This window comes from Gopherus evgoodei, chromosome 18, assembly GCF_007399415.2.
Source record: "Gopherus evgoodei ecotype Sinaloan lineage chromosome 18, rGopEvg1_v1.p, whole genome shotgun sequence".
NCBI lineage: Eukaryota > Metazoa > Chordata > Testudines > Testudinidae > Gopherus > Gopherus evgoodei.
In genome coordinates, this window is record NC_044339.1 from 19,127,054 (window position 1) to 19,141,968 (window position 14,915).

At 44.3% G+C, this 14,915-nt stretch overlaps 1 protein-coding gene across 8 annotated transcripts in view; it reads right to left on the reverse strand.

Moving 5' to 3' along the window:
* Nucleotides 1-14,915, reverse strand: part of MEGF6 (multiple EGF like domains 6) — a 236,829-nt gene that overhangs the window by 82,990 nt on the left and 138,924 nt on the right. The window contains exon 1 of one of the 8 annotated variants that reach the window (XM_030537930.1): nucleotides 12,695-12,866. The exons of the other annotated variants lie outside the window; for them this stretch is intronic. Coding sequence (XP_030393790.1) covers nucleotides 12,695-12,851 — 157 coding nt within the window. The 5' untranslated portion in view covers nucleotides 12,852-12,866. Of the gene's footprint in view, nucleotides 1-12,694; nucleotides 12,867-14,915 lie in introns of those variants that run through there. 8 annotated transcript variants of the gene reach the window in all.

Here is a 14,915-nt window from a genome sequence, read left to right on the forward strand (position 1 = left end):
ACGAGAGAGCAAACCGGGAAAGGAGACCAGCTTGATTACCAGAGGCTTCCTCCTTCCACGGAGGTCAAGAAAAGCGCTGGTAAGTGTCTACATTGGATTACCAGCGCTGGATCACCAGCGCTGGATCCTCTACACCCGAGACAAAACGGGAGTACGGCCAGCGCTGCAAACAGGGAGTTGCAGCGCTGGTGGTGCCCTGCAGATGTGTACACCTTCAAAGTTGCAGCGCTGTAACTCCCTCACCAGCGCTGCAACTTTCTGATGTAGACAAGCCCTGAGAAACAATTCCTCAGTTAATCATTCTAGGGTGTTTCCTGCAACTGCTTGTGCCTTTGCATGTAAGCCATTTGCAGTAGCTTGTCCCAGCACACACTTGAATCATATTTGGAATCCCCTCTACCTGCCAGCATTAGGACCCGCCAGTCCTAACTGTTTTCATTCCTTTCTTGCCCCCTGCTGATTGATTCAACAGCTGTGACTGTGCAAGGGATCTAATCAGTCTTCATCCTTTCTTTGAAAAGCGTGACTAAATAACCCTGGAAGGATAGAGTGCTTCCTAAAACCACAAAAAGAGCCTGGTTTGTGCTCCTATGGCTCAGTTACAGAATATAACAGAAACGCTGCCATTTCCTTCTAGCACCTTTCACCTGGGGGCTTCAAAGCATCTGCAAAATGTTAATAAACTATGCAGCACCACACGTGACGAAGGTCCCGGTCATTAGTCAGTGGTGGGACCAAGGCTCGGAGAGGCTGAGTGACGTAGCTAAAGTCACAGAGCAGTCAGTGACAACGCCACGGGTAAACACAAAGAGCCCTCAGTGTCGCCCGGCTCCAACCTCTAAATCACACTCCCTCCCAGTCAGGAAAAGAACCCAGGAGTCCTGACTTCTGGTTTCCAGCTCAAATGGCCAGATAACACTTCCCTCGAGGCTCCCACCACATACAGATTTTCTATTAATATCTTTATAGGAACAAGACACACCATGTTGCAGCTGTGGATTAAAAAAACACTTTCTCTATTAACAGCTAGTTATTCTCATTGACTCCCAGGAGAAAAGTCCATTTCAACAGACACTGTTGATAAGCAACGCTGTCTCTCGGGGGAAGAAGGCATTTTAAAAAATAAATAAATAGAGTGGTATCTTTTAAAGTAAAAACAGTTTAAAAATTCTGATGCGAAATCTTGCTCCAATTGGTACCCTCCACTCATTTTCTGAGCATACCAGTATTTCAGGGGAAGGGCTGTGGTGAAACCCTAAAGTGCCTGCCAAGCCAACCTAGTTCCAGCTAAAACACCTTCCTTCCTAAGTCTTTGCAAGACTTGGCTTCTACAAGATCCTAAAGCCTGTGATGTATTTACCCTATACAGACTGGATAAACCAGTTTGTTATCTGGAAGGCCTAGCAACAAAACAGCACCATGCTTGCAGCATGGGATCTGAGAATGACACCTTACTCCCATAGTCCATAGTGACTGAAGGCATTGCAGAGATAACATAAGGAGACCTTTGGGGAGGGATGGGTTACCTCGCCTTGATGTCGAACTGACCCTCTGATGTAGAAGCTGTGCTGATGAGCTCCACAGAAGGCAGAGTCCAAACTCTTTGGCCAGAAGATCAAGTCCTTTGCATGGAGAATGAGGGAGAAAGGGAGAAACTCTCTGCTCCCCAAAATGAATTAAATGTAAATTACATAGAAAAGCCTACAGAGAATCCAACAGCTGCCAACCTGTTATTTGTGCCTATTTCCACTGGCCACGATGGCTGGAAGGAGAGGGACCTAGCAAACACGTTCCTGCTCATGTGCTTCAGGGGCAATATGAGCACAGGCTGGAATTATTAAACAGTCGGAAAATTTCCTCCATCTGACCCATTATTTTAGTGCTTAGCTTGAAGGTCATTGTCCCACTAGCAGAGAGAAAACTAGCAAAGTAAAGAAACATTCTACAGTCACCAGCTTTGGTACAGTCTCAGCTGGCACAGTTCAGAAACTTGAAGCATCTTATCCACCTCCAGTGAAAATCGAGAGGACACCTGAACACTTTACCTGGTTCGAGGCAGCTGGAGAGTCTCAGAAAACCATTCAAAGGTGGGATAAGCTCTCACTGACGAAGACAGGGCTGAGAAAAGAGGATCTGGTTGAAAGCAGGTTCATTTACTTGTGGTTTTCTGTATGCACCTTTACTATCACTGTTAATTATGAGCTATTTATGGGAGTTTCCCTTCCTTTCGAGCCCAGCTTCTGCCTGTGATGCTGCATTTTGGGGACTGAGAGGTCACAACAGGAGTGAGATTACTGCAGTGAAGTAACACATCAACAGATAGGGCATAAGCTGGAGAAGAAGGAAAAACAATCAACACACCACCAGTCAAATTTGGTGGCTCTCAGTCCAGCTGCCAGTGGACAAGTGTCCTCAAAATAAAAAACACTGTTACAATGGGTACTAAACTGGCACCCCCACTAGCACTCTTAAGAGAGGAACCAAAGACTGAGTGAAATGGGGTATGCAGATTAGATCAGTATCCAAAGGTGGTCCTGCCAGGTGCAGGGTGATGCCATGTTAGGGCATCTTGTCCAGAAGCTACCCCCGTCATGCCTGTTCTGTGGAGAAACCGCAGATCTCAGTCCCCAGGCTGCCCATCCGGCACCTGCCACCAGCACTGAATTCACATCCTCTCCCTCTCTCACACGTACACACGGAACTTCGACGATACCCTCTAGTGGCAACAGAGATTGAAGGGAAAGAAGCCATGGGCCAGACTCTTTGTTCTGCAACAAGCTGCTGGTGCTAGTCCACCAGAGCCATGAACCCCACAGAACCAGCCCCCGGGGAGTTAACAGGTGCATAGGAAATCCCTGGCTACACCATGTCATTCCCACCCCCGAGCACAGGGGGCATGGTCAGAATCCGGATGCAAGCACCAATACTCTCAGGGCTAGTAGCAAACCACTCCCCTTCCAACCCTTATCCAGCATAAAGGTGTCTTAAATCTACCTTGCTCTTCCTCCCTGTGCTGAGTCCGGCTGGAACGAAGGATCAGGCCCTTGGTGCTCTACTTCTCTTATTGCAACGATTTTTCCCAATGAGCCCTGATACTCCTACAGAGAGACAAGGTGGGCAAGGTCATATCTTTTATCGGACCAACTTCTGCTGTAGGAGAACCAAGCTGAAGAAGAGTTCTGTGCGGCTCGAAAGCTTGTCTCGCTCCAATAAAAGATAATACCTCACCCAACCCGTCCCTCTAATATCCTGGGACTGACAAAGCTACAACAACAACACTACATACATTCCTGTAACCTGTCCTTTAAGAAATGTTAGCAGACTCTAAGTGCTGTCAAGGCAGCTCATTGTATTACTAAGGGGATTCGGGTCAATATGGTTTGCGTAAAACAACTGCCCATTTGTTTAGCATGCCCCAGAGCCTACATTTCTTTGTCAATGTGTACACAGGCTTTGGGAGCTGCAGTTCTCTAATAAGTCAATGTATCCAAGATCTGCCTGTTCATATTTGGCTCCCTTGGGTGGAGGTTTCAGTGCGGGAAGGAAGATGGGATTTCTCTGCTTTTGGTTTTGGACTGACATTGCAAACGCCAACCCAACAGCTGTGCAGGGAGAACTGGAAAGCCAAGCCCCTACACATTTTAACAGCTGGAGTAAAGATCCCAACCTTCAGGTGATTCACACAGTTATGTGAATAATTCATAAGCTGGGTGTGACTTTCAAGAGTGTCTAACTCTGCCCCCATGGAAGTTAATGGGAATTTGATCATTGTTTTCAATGGGAGTAGAGTTAGGCCAACACAGAGCACGTTCTCTTTTTATTTTTATTTATTTTTTTAAGTGAATATGTGCTTGATTAACAAACCTAGTGAGTGTAGTTATCTGGCACAAAACAGGTACAACATGGGTGGTAACTGCATTCAACCAGTGGCCTTCTGGGGTGAAAGAGTAATTATGGCCCATCCCATCTGGGCTGTCTGATGAGCCTGCCCATAAAGACACAATACAGCATGGAGAAATAAAGCGCGGAGTTTATGGCGTTAGTAATAAAGACGTGTGCGCATTTCAGTGGGGTTTCCAAGTACCGCGTGTTTGTCCAAGCAATGGTGAACAGGAGTGAAAGGGAAAGGGCCAAACTAAGAAAAGGAAAACAAGGAAGGAATGAGAAGAGTGGTGAATATTAACAACGGCCGGCAGAAAGTCTTGCATGGAGTCAAACATGAGACCCATTTAGACAACATGCACCTCAAGGAAAGCCAAGTGCAGCTGGACCTGTCATAAGACAATGCCCTGCTCAATGTATTTGAAATCACAGAATCTCAGAAATGACTGAGGGACCTAATGAGTCATCTACATTGTTCCCTCCGATACATTTGTTAATACATTGTCCAGTCTAGATTTAAATATGTCAACTGCTGATGCTTCCACCATTTCCCCTGGAGACTGCTGCACACCCAAGAGATCTCACCATCAGAAAATGTTCCTGATGTTCCACCTAAATTTATTCTTAAGCTTCCCCTCAAATAGCTTCTCTTCACCTTCATAATTACACATTTCAAACCTTTGTAAGCATATGCTGTCTTTCGTACCCCTTCCCATCTTTGCTTTGGAGGGAGGCCAATGCTCCAACACAAGCCCCTCACAGTTCCAGCAGCAGAAGTATGCGGCACATTTACCACCACACACTTCTCATCTAACCAGTCCTCTTCTTTTCTGCCTCTGGAGTATCTCATCTCCCTCTGTATCAGCAGAGTTGTTTTTGGATACATACTGTATGGCCCAGTGACTTTAGAAGGGATGTCACAGTGTAGCTCTGCAAATCAAACAATTTGCTAATATGGAGAAGGAGAGAGAAGCGGCACCTTCATGCACACTCCAGAGCTGCTGCTAGGGCTAACAGTATACTATGCTCTGCAAGATGGTAGGGCTGATCTTAGCTGTGCCATTCTGGAGTCCTGCGTTGTCGCTTCTACAGCCGCGTGAACATACTCACACAGACGTGGACTGCAGAGCTGTGAAACGGCAGGACATTTTCCATTCCTGTCTTGAATATTTTGCCGAAAGAGGTTCAGCATTGTGACCACCCTGGCAATAACTTAAATTTAACAGGTAGGCATCACCTTCATGGTGCACTGCACTGCATTTGACTGACTGGAGATCTTTCTTCAGAAATGGTGGCAGTGGAGCCTGGAGGATGCAGTGCAGCTTTTAAACCATATATTGGAGCATGATATAATCCAGTGGTTCTTCAATTCCTGCAGGTGGCTTTTCTCTTATCTCCTCCGCACTGCCTGACTATCACTTTTTTCCCAGACATAGTTGCTACAAGGAAGGTACAGAATTGCGATTGGAGCCTAGGAGAGGAGCTGTGTAGGGGCAGATCTCCATTCAACAATATGAAAAAGTTTGAGACCCCCTGGCATTAGGTGCACAATGTATGTGTGCGAATGCACACGTACCTTGCTGCCATGTAACAGACAGACTCAGACCTACAAGTATTTGGGAATGTTGTGCCATCCATATGATGGTCAAGGAATAAGCATCATGCTAGTGACTGCTAAAAGGAATGGTCCTTTAGTTCAAGCAGCAATAGTCTACGTACCTGGCTCACTGACCACTTTCCTGAAACTAGGTAAAATTCTCTGATTAATTGTTAATCCTTTATTGGTATAGACAGCTGTTTGTACATATATATTACACTTTCCAAAATGTATCTTCAAATATGGTTTGTAACCAAAGAGATTATAATCAACACAGGCAAGACAAAAACACAAGACAATAGCCGAAGTAATGGAGGATGTGTGAAGATGGTGGTGATTAATCGTATTACCCTGACTGAGAGTGATTCCCTGTTTGATTTAAACCAAAATATTTCTCTAACAAGAATTCCCTATCAGAGAGTTTTACTGGAGAGAGGGCAGCAGCAGATTGCAAATTACTGAACCGTTTGCACAGAGGCAGTTTCTCTCCTATGAAAGGCTGAGGAGGAGTGCGAGGAGAAGATAAATCCCAGCTGTAAACCCAGGCAGTAGATATGCTTTTGGAGTTTGCTGTATTTGACTAAACATCCAGTGCCAAGTTTTAATCTCTGTGGCAATTAGCCTGGATTACAAAGTAGGGATGCAGGAGGAAAAGTTAATTAAAATCTCTAAAAAGGAGTGCATGTGGGATTGGGCTACTTTATCTTTTCAGTACCAGTTTGTTAAAGTTGATTACAGCAATTATAGGAAATACTGAGACTGAACGGTAGTGGAATTAGCAAAGCAACAAGTTGCAGAATCAGACAGACTGCTAATAGCTCGACGCAGTGCAAATACGCATATTGACCTGGATCAATTGTCCTGCTGTGCAGATTCCCCTTGGAAATCAGTAGCACAGAATGGGACTTGGAGACACTGGAAGAAAAAATAATTGGTCTGTGGTCACTTTTTTCTCATTCTGTTCCCCTCCCACCCACTGGGCAATCTGGAGTTGTTAGGGCTCTGTTATGCCACACATCCATTGTGATAAAGTCTAGGAAAAATACAGCAGGTTCCAACAGTGAGAGAATCACCCAGGGGGCAGCAGGTTTTTCATCTCTTTTTTTTTTTTTTTTTTTTTTGTCTCCTCTCTGCAGGAGCTCCCTTCTGCTCATCCCCCTCCCCATTTGGCTCCCATCACCCTCAGGTTTTCCATCTTCTTCCTGTTTAAGAATACCAAACCATATTTTGCTGCTGATGCTCTCTCCATTGCTTTGGTCACCAAGACAACACACAGGCAATGAGGGGAAAAGGGAAGTTGCTGTTGGCATGTGGCTGGACAGGCTTAGGCTTTCAGTGTCAAGCTGCAGTGTCCAACCACTACAGCCTGAGGGGCTGAAGATGTTGATTCAGAAGGATCAAGGGATCCCAATTAATACTTTGGGGCAGATCATCCGTCCCACTTGCTTGAGATGGGGCAAATGGAGAGGTAACCACCTGAAAGGCCCCTTCCCAGGATTCTCCCACAGGGTGTGGAGTCCCTCTGGCCCTAGAGCACATGGCATAGAGGAGAAGTGGCCGCACTTGGGCTGGGTCTGGGGGAGAGCATCAGGGAGTTGTAACCAGCTTTTGGTTGTCAGTTTCTCCCTTCCATTTCCCCTAGGCTGCCCTGGGTGACAGAGGGGACTTGTCCTTCACTAGGCACTGTCCCAGGTTCAGGCAGGGCCAGCTGAGCTCCTGTCCTGGGAGGCTCCCAAAGTCCAGCAGGGAAGCAAGAAGTGGAGCAGCCGGAGGTACTCTCTTCTCCCTCCCCTGCAATGCAAGAAGTGGCCAGTGGGGGAGCTGCTGAACAGCTGCAATTGGGCAGAGGAGCTCCTGGAGTGGCAGGGGAGGCAGCAATGGGACTGGTGCAGGTACTTCAGTTCGCCCTCTGCAGGGTGCTGCTCAGGGGCAAGACTTCCAATTCGTAATCAAATACACATTTTCTTCTTACTACGGTGGCCCCTGCTTTAGAGCCTCTCTATCCTGACTGTGCTGGGTGGTCTCCTTCACCACGCCTGGCCGACAGGTGGTGCTCTTGAAGAAAACGAAACAATGCTTTCCACTTCTGCGGCACCTTTCACCCAAGGTTCTCAAAGCCCTTACACAGTGACTGAATCAAACCTCACACAGGTACTGCTATCCTCGGGTACAAAGGGATGCAATGACTGCAAAGAGGCGTTCAGAAGCATGCTGGCTACAGAGGAGAAATCAGTGGCATTACAACCGTGTTGTAAGGACCATTGCTCTCAAGCTGTTGCAGGGAGCTAATCCCGTCCTGCCTGGGCCTGGTCCTTACTCACATGAGTAGAACTGTTGCAGCAGATGAGATTATGCACAGGAGCAAGGGCTGTAGAATAGGGCCCTATGTGCTTTCCAGAAATGTGAAGCAAAAGACCAGCTGTCCACCATACTGATCGTTATCGTCCCATTGTTCCCTCATGCTCCTCTGTCTGACATTGCCTGGACTCTTGTCTTAAAACGTGACTGTCAGCTCGTTGGAGTAGAGATCGTCTTTTTGTTCAGTGTTTGTACAACACCCAGCACAATAGGCTCCTGGTCCATGACATGGGCTTCTAGGCACTATTACAGTAACACAAATAATAAACAACAACAGGAGACTCCCAGCCACCAGCATCCCACCCAATATTCACAATACAGCCCAGACAGATTTGCTTTTGGAACAGGATCTTGTTTTTTCTCTTCATAACCCTCCTCCTTCAATTTGGTTCCAGGCCCAGGAAGAAACACCAACGAATCTGGCAGATCCATCGAGGTGAGCAAGCCAGCCATCTCCAGCCCTCGGGGAAATGATGAGAGAGAACTTTGCTTTTCAGTGGAAGCATAGAGCTGGGGTCACTCTGGAGCTCAAACTATTCATGAGACGAAGAGGTTAAAACTGCTCTTCAATCTCTATCCCCATCCTGTAAGAAAACAGCAACACTCGCTATTCTGATTTCATAATATTTAATCTGTTTAAACACAGATGCAAAATGGAGTTATTTAACCAAAAGAGGCTCCCAAATTCAGAGTCAAGTCATTCGCTGTGTCCTTAACACACCTTTGTTTTGCCTCAAAGCAACACAATTGAGAGAGTCAGCCCAGCTCTTCCCTGGCTCACATTTCAGTCTAATCAAGGGACTGATGATTATCATGCATTACTCAGAATGGAACACAGGTGCTCATAACAGGCAGGCATCAGGCTCTCTTCCCATTGTAACCCCTCCTCTCAGACCCCTCTCCTCATCGTTACTTTACAGATGTCCTTCACTGTGCTCTGTGCCATTTTGACTGTACAGCTCATCTATGCACGGAAGTGGCCTGTAACGGGCCATGTACACCCCGGCACCGTATAAAACACAGGAATACACACAGCATTACAGGCTGGTGGAAAAGCAGGATGTTGCCCCAAGGAACTCTCAGTCTCATTGAGATCAATTGGTATAAACAAAAACAAACAACTGTGTTATGTATTGTATTGCATTTCTGTCCATGTTATATGCATTTATGTCAGATCTATCCCTCTGCAAGGTCACAACATAGGTCCACAAAAGAAAACACACTGGATATTAACATAAGAATAGATACCACAACTAATCTGTTTTACCTAGTAATGAAAGGATCTCAGAGGGAACCTTTGGTACTGGAAGGCATAACCCTACATCAACACTTTATAAAGAAGGAACTCAGTATAAGGCCTGTGTTACAGAAGCATTACAGAATACATTTGCCAGAAGCAAATATAATTAATATATTAAGGTGCCAGCCATAGGCATGTACTATATTGAAATGCCTGCTTGCTGCCCTTCTCTAGCTGCATGACAACAGTTCTATGTATTTATGGAGATGTGCATTGCACAGAACCCTAGCACTGAAGAGGCAAAAAGGTCAGTGCAGCCCAAGTTTAACCAATGCATGTGGCTGCAAAAATACAGAGATCAAAGAGACAAGACGACAGACCCAGGACTCATGGACCAAAGGGAAGAAGTGCAGTCAATGAAACAGGGTCACCAAAGAAAACTACCATTGTACTGTATCAAACATATCATTATCAATGGACTGCTGACCATGTGCTCTGCCCTACCATGTGTGAGGACTGGATTTGTTTGTGCTTCTAATTCAGCCAGTGCTGTCCTGGAGCTGCAGGAACTCCCTAACAGCAACACTTTGCACTGCTATAGAGACTTTCATCCAACAATCTCAAGGTCCTTTGCATGTATGAAGCCAACCTTGCATCTCCCAGTGGGGTCAGCATCACACAGATTGGGATGTCCATTGGATAGGTGGGTACACAGTAGATAGGTGAGACATTTTGGTGGTCGTACTTCATGCGAACTTCCTTTAAATCTGGTTCAGTTGACACCTTTTGAGATTTTATTTCCATTTTAGGTCCCCAAACTCAAAAACAAATTGAGCCAAAATGATGTGGTTTCACAGGGTTTCCATAAATTAGTCCAAACACATTCAAAACTAGGCCCAATCACCCCCTGTACTGATGTAGGAAGAAAGCAGCAGCACTGGATGGTTTAACCAATGCATCTTGGAGGATTGGTTCAGAAACCTAGATCCTATTCCAGACCCAGGGTCATCTCTTGGGCAGAAAAAGCCTAATTCATGCCAACAAAAATCTGCAATATCTTTAAGTGATCTAATCTTCACACCTCCACCAGTATTAAACTCACAACTTTGTCAGATATACCATTTGAATACTTCATGCTGGAGTAGGCCAATAATTCACTTCTCTTTAGAAGGAGCCCAGGGAGAGATTTTTATTTTCTATTCACTACTTCTCTGCTCTCCTTCTTCTTGGAAATCTTCTCTCTTGGATATTTCCCTACTACAAAAGGGTGCCAGACAGAGTCTCTTCAAAGAAAGAAATATTTGGCTTACTTGCTATATTCTGTCCTAAAAGAGAATATGTCTGGCTCTCTAACCCACCCTTTGTCTGTAAAACAAAAGAAAAAAAGCCACACAAGAGGGATTTAAGGTTTTCAGATAAACCAATTGAAAAATGGTCCTTATATTGTTATATGAACGAGGCTTCTTCTGCAGCTGTGGAAGTCTTTATCTGGGGAACAGTAGCCAAAGGGACAGGACTGCTTGGTATCTTGACTGGCAGCTTAGAACTACTTTCCTGAACTTAAGATCAGCAGCTCTATAGTGAAGGACCATCAGAGAGACTGGGCCAGACTCAGATCTCACACTAATGTAAATCAGGGTAGCGCCACATCCATAGGGCAACATGTTTGTGAAACTGGTGTAAGTGGGATCAGAATCAGGTAAGGCCCGGCTTGACAAAGCCCTGGCTGGGATGATTTAATTGGGGTTGGTCCTGCTTTGAGCAGGGAATTAGACTAGATGACCTTCTGAGGTCTCTTCCAACCCTAATCTTCTATGATTCTAAGTGATATAATAAAAAAGAAAGGAGCAGGTAAGCCAATTTTTTATTGGATTTTAAACATCCTGTGAATCCTTGTTATACTGGAGCCTTGGATTTGGGTGTGAAACTTGACCTCAGATGCCACAGACACAACCTTTATCTTTTGAAGGGAGAGTCTGAACTTGTGGAAGCTGATAAACTGATGAAGTGGGATGGAGACATTCCACATGATGTGAGTTTGAAAACAAACAGCTGGTCTATAAAAAGAAAGGAGTAACACACCCAATTTTTAAAGGTGTGTGGCATCTAGCAAACACGCTAGTATCACCTCCACAAACAGCAGCTTGTGGCCATTATTCATCGGTTTTAGCTTGTGTTGAGATATTGCATTCTTTCCTATTTATATGACTCACAAATGTCAATGGTTACAAGCTTTTGGTGGACTGTGGACTCCACATATTCTCTGTCATTTCCTGAATTTTCAGACAGTCTCAACCTTTATCGCCCAGTAAGTCAGCAGAACATACAGTCAGGGAGAGACATGTGCAGGAGTGCACACACAACTCCCCACATAAATCCAGTCACCTCAGCTTAGGAAGCAAGAGTTCTCTCACTGCTCCCCAAACATTTCACAATTAGAACCAGTACACACACACACCAACAGGCATGGGGCCATTTCTGATTAGTGTCCAGTGGAGAATTTTTGAAGAACACAATCATTTCCTAATTATCTCAGCCAAGCGACTAGTCAGATTCAGCCCTGGTGCCAGAATGTACCTCTCACTGGCACCAACATCAGGGCAGAATTTGGCCCTCCATTCCTTGTTAGTCCAGGGGATGGAAACAGGGGGGAGCTAATAATTCACTTTTGTGCACATCTGGATCTGTGCCCAACACCAGCTGTCACTATTATTTTAGCACTTGCATTACTCAGATCAGCAGAACAGATGACTAAATGTTACATTACAGCAGCAGAATGTTCTTAATGTTTATAACCACATAAGATGTGATGTGACTCTCAATTGCAACTGCTTGACTTTGCCAGGAAATATCCACACAGCAGAAGGCTCGACACAAAGAGGTTAGGAATTTGTTTTTAACAAAGACACTAATAAGTCTGGACCCTTAAATTCAGAGATGTAATCAGCTGTGCTTCCCAGTCTGTGACTGTCCTCTCAGCACTCACATATGTGAAAACAGCAGCTATGCTCCTTACTTCTTTTCTCTGATTACTGCTAGAAAAATAAAAACTCTAAGAGCATTACATGTAATGACACTGAATAACACAGAGACACATGACTGTACATGGTCTCATCGTGCACTAGTCAGACAACACCGACACGCTTGATCAACCTATCAGTCAGAAAACCAGCATTTTACCATTTAATTTGCTGCCCTGAGTGATACCCCTTTGGAGTCTGCAAAACTCCGATCAGCACAACCCATGACAAAATACTAATTTATTTTAACATGCTTGTTGCACAGCAGCTACGTAACTTTATGGAATTTCTTTTACTTCAGTTGCTATAAAGTAAGCCTCTCTGCCAAGAATGACTTTTCAGAATAATAAATCCATTCAAACAGGAATATGTCTATAATGCTGAAAATTTACACCAAAACACAATCAGATGGGCAATCAGGTCACTGATGTGTGATTTCAGTAGTTGTCAGGATGGCAATCACTCCTTATACTGCAGTTACCTGCCTCCAAGCTATCAATAAAGAAAAAAAACATTTTTAACTCATACAGGTTCATTGTTCAACAATGTGCCTGTCTAGAGCATCCCTGTAACTGTGAATATACCAGGGATACATACCTCGCCTCATCTCAACTCCATAACCAGCATGTCCCACATAACAGGGGTAACAGCTTCTCCAGAGATAGCGGTAGCGAACGCCAGCAGCAACTGGGATGCCACCAAAAAGGCCAATGCACCAGAGCACCATCCAAAAAAGCCTCTGGTCCTCTGCCATGGTGAAAAGCCAACAAGAATAAAAAGCCAGAAAACAGGATTCCAGAGCAAATTAAAGAGGAAATACTGTCAAGCTACAAAATGGGAGGAAAACCCTTAAATTCAAATAAAACTACCCCAGAACGTGTCTGTCACCTACAGGGCAAGCTGCACACAGAGCCAAGCTGCCCTGCAAAGACTCTCACGCACAATGTGCCATGGTAATAACAGCACTGCTTCCTAACAACAGATGTCATTTGGGACCAAGCTTTCTTAAGAGCCCTCCCACACCCCTTCCTTTTTATATTCTCAACTTTCGACCCGCCCCCTGCAGGTAAAGGCCAAACCCAGCAGAAGTGTCTCCACCCTTACATTCATTCACTCTCTCCTCCCTCCCCTGCTCTGCTTTTTCTTCTTCTATGCTGAGCCAGAATTTGTGCGTGACATCACATTCCTCCCCAAACCACACAAACTGAAAGAAACCAAAAAATTCCTGGCTGGCAGCTCTGGAGCATTATTGGGAAGCTGGGTTTGGTCCAAGCCGGAATTCTATAATTGGCCATGTTAGCAAAAAAAGAAAATAGAAGACTTGGGGCGAAATGCATCGGGGGTGGGGGTGGGGAGGGGGCTTTAAATCAACTGCACATTTTGGAAAAATCCTGCCTCGACACTACTAGTGAAGGTAGAGCAAAATATCCCAAGACATTCACACTGTGGAACAAGAAGAGTGGTTTCCCTTCTAGGAGCAAAAACCCTGACAAAACAAAACAACATGAGTTCATTTGGGTGCCTAAAATAGGCCATCAATTAGTACATAATTACGTCCCTGTTGCTGTGGCTTTACAGCACAGTTTATGTTAAAATGAAACATCAACCAGACTAAGCAACAGCTGCCCCTATCAACCAGCCCAACCTCCATAGTCTTAACCCAAATTCAAGCAAATGCTGGCCAAAAAGAGGAGTCCTGCACATTGCACTGAACTCTGTTCTTAGCAGAAAGTGGGAGCGACTGAATTCCAAAGATGGGAACTCTTCACCCAAAACTTCTTGTCTCCAGTTCTCTAGTATTCAGCTCTAGAGACTGGTGTTGGCAGCACTACAACTGACATCATGCATCTATACAGCTAAAGCAGGTATTTGGGAACCACATGCAAAATTCAGTGTCATAATTTAGATGTACAGATTATTATGATCATGTGCATATATTGTTAGGGCTTTTCTTAATAGACAATAGGTTCATGACTAGAACTGTGTGAATAGTGCAAAAAAAGATTCTGCTATTAGTGGTTCAAAAATTTTAATGAATTCACTGATTGTCTTTGCTTCTTTATGTTTGCTGTTTCCCAGCCGGAACATTCACTGAAAGAAAATGAAAATTGAAGAATATTTGCAGGAAGTGAATTCTGAATTTGTATTCATGAACATTCCACCAGAAAACTGATGCTAAGAAATATAACACATCCAGTTAGGAAACAGAAACACATTAAGTGTCAAATCAAAATATTTTGGGTTAACTTGTTAGTCAAACAGACTGCTTGCAAACAAGCTATAAACCTCATTATTTGATGCATGCATTCAGCAAATAATTTGGAATAATGAATATATTTGAAAAATAATCACAATCTGCTTGCAGACAATTCCCAGAGAGGTAAAAATTAGTGAATTAAATAAACAATTCCTTACAAGTTATTTGGCCTGCTCTGTTCCTGACTGATGCACAGGAATATATTTCCTGTTTTTCAAATGGAAAATAAAGAACCACAGAGTGCTGCCTATGTGAGCAAGAAACACAACTATACACTGTTCAGTACTGGATAACATTACAAATGAAACTTTGCATAAAAGTAACACTGAAAAGTATTTTAATGGCTCAGAGAATTAAGATTCTGAGCCAGACAGAGTTCTGCAAAAGCAATTGCTTGTGTTTTGGTGGACATCACATTTGCAGGCAAATATATAACTATGCATGCAAATACGGTAAATGCTCATGCAATGGTCAGTTAATTCAAATAATCATCTCTGTGTACAACTACTGTAATGGCATTTGTAATCCCAATACTGTATCTGCACACATAGCCTGGGCACA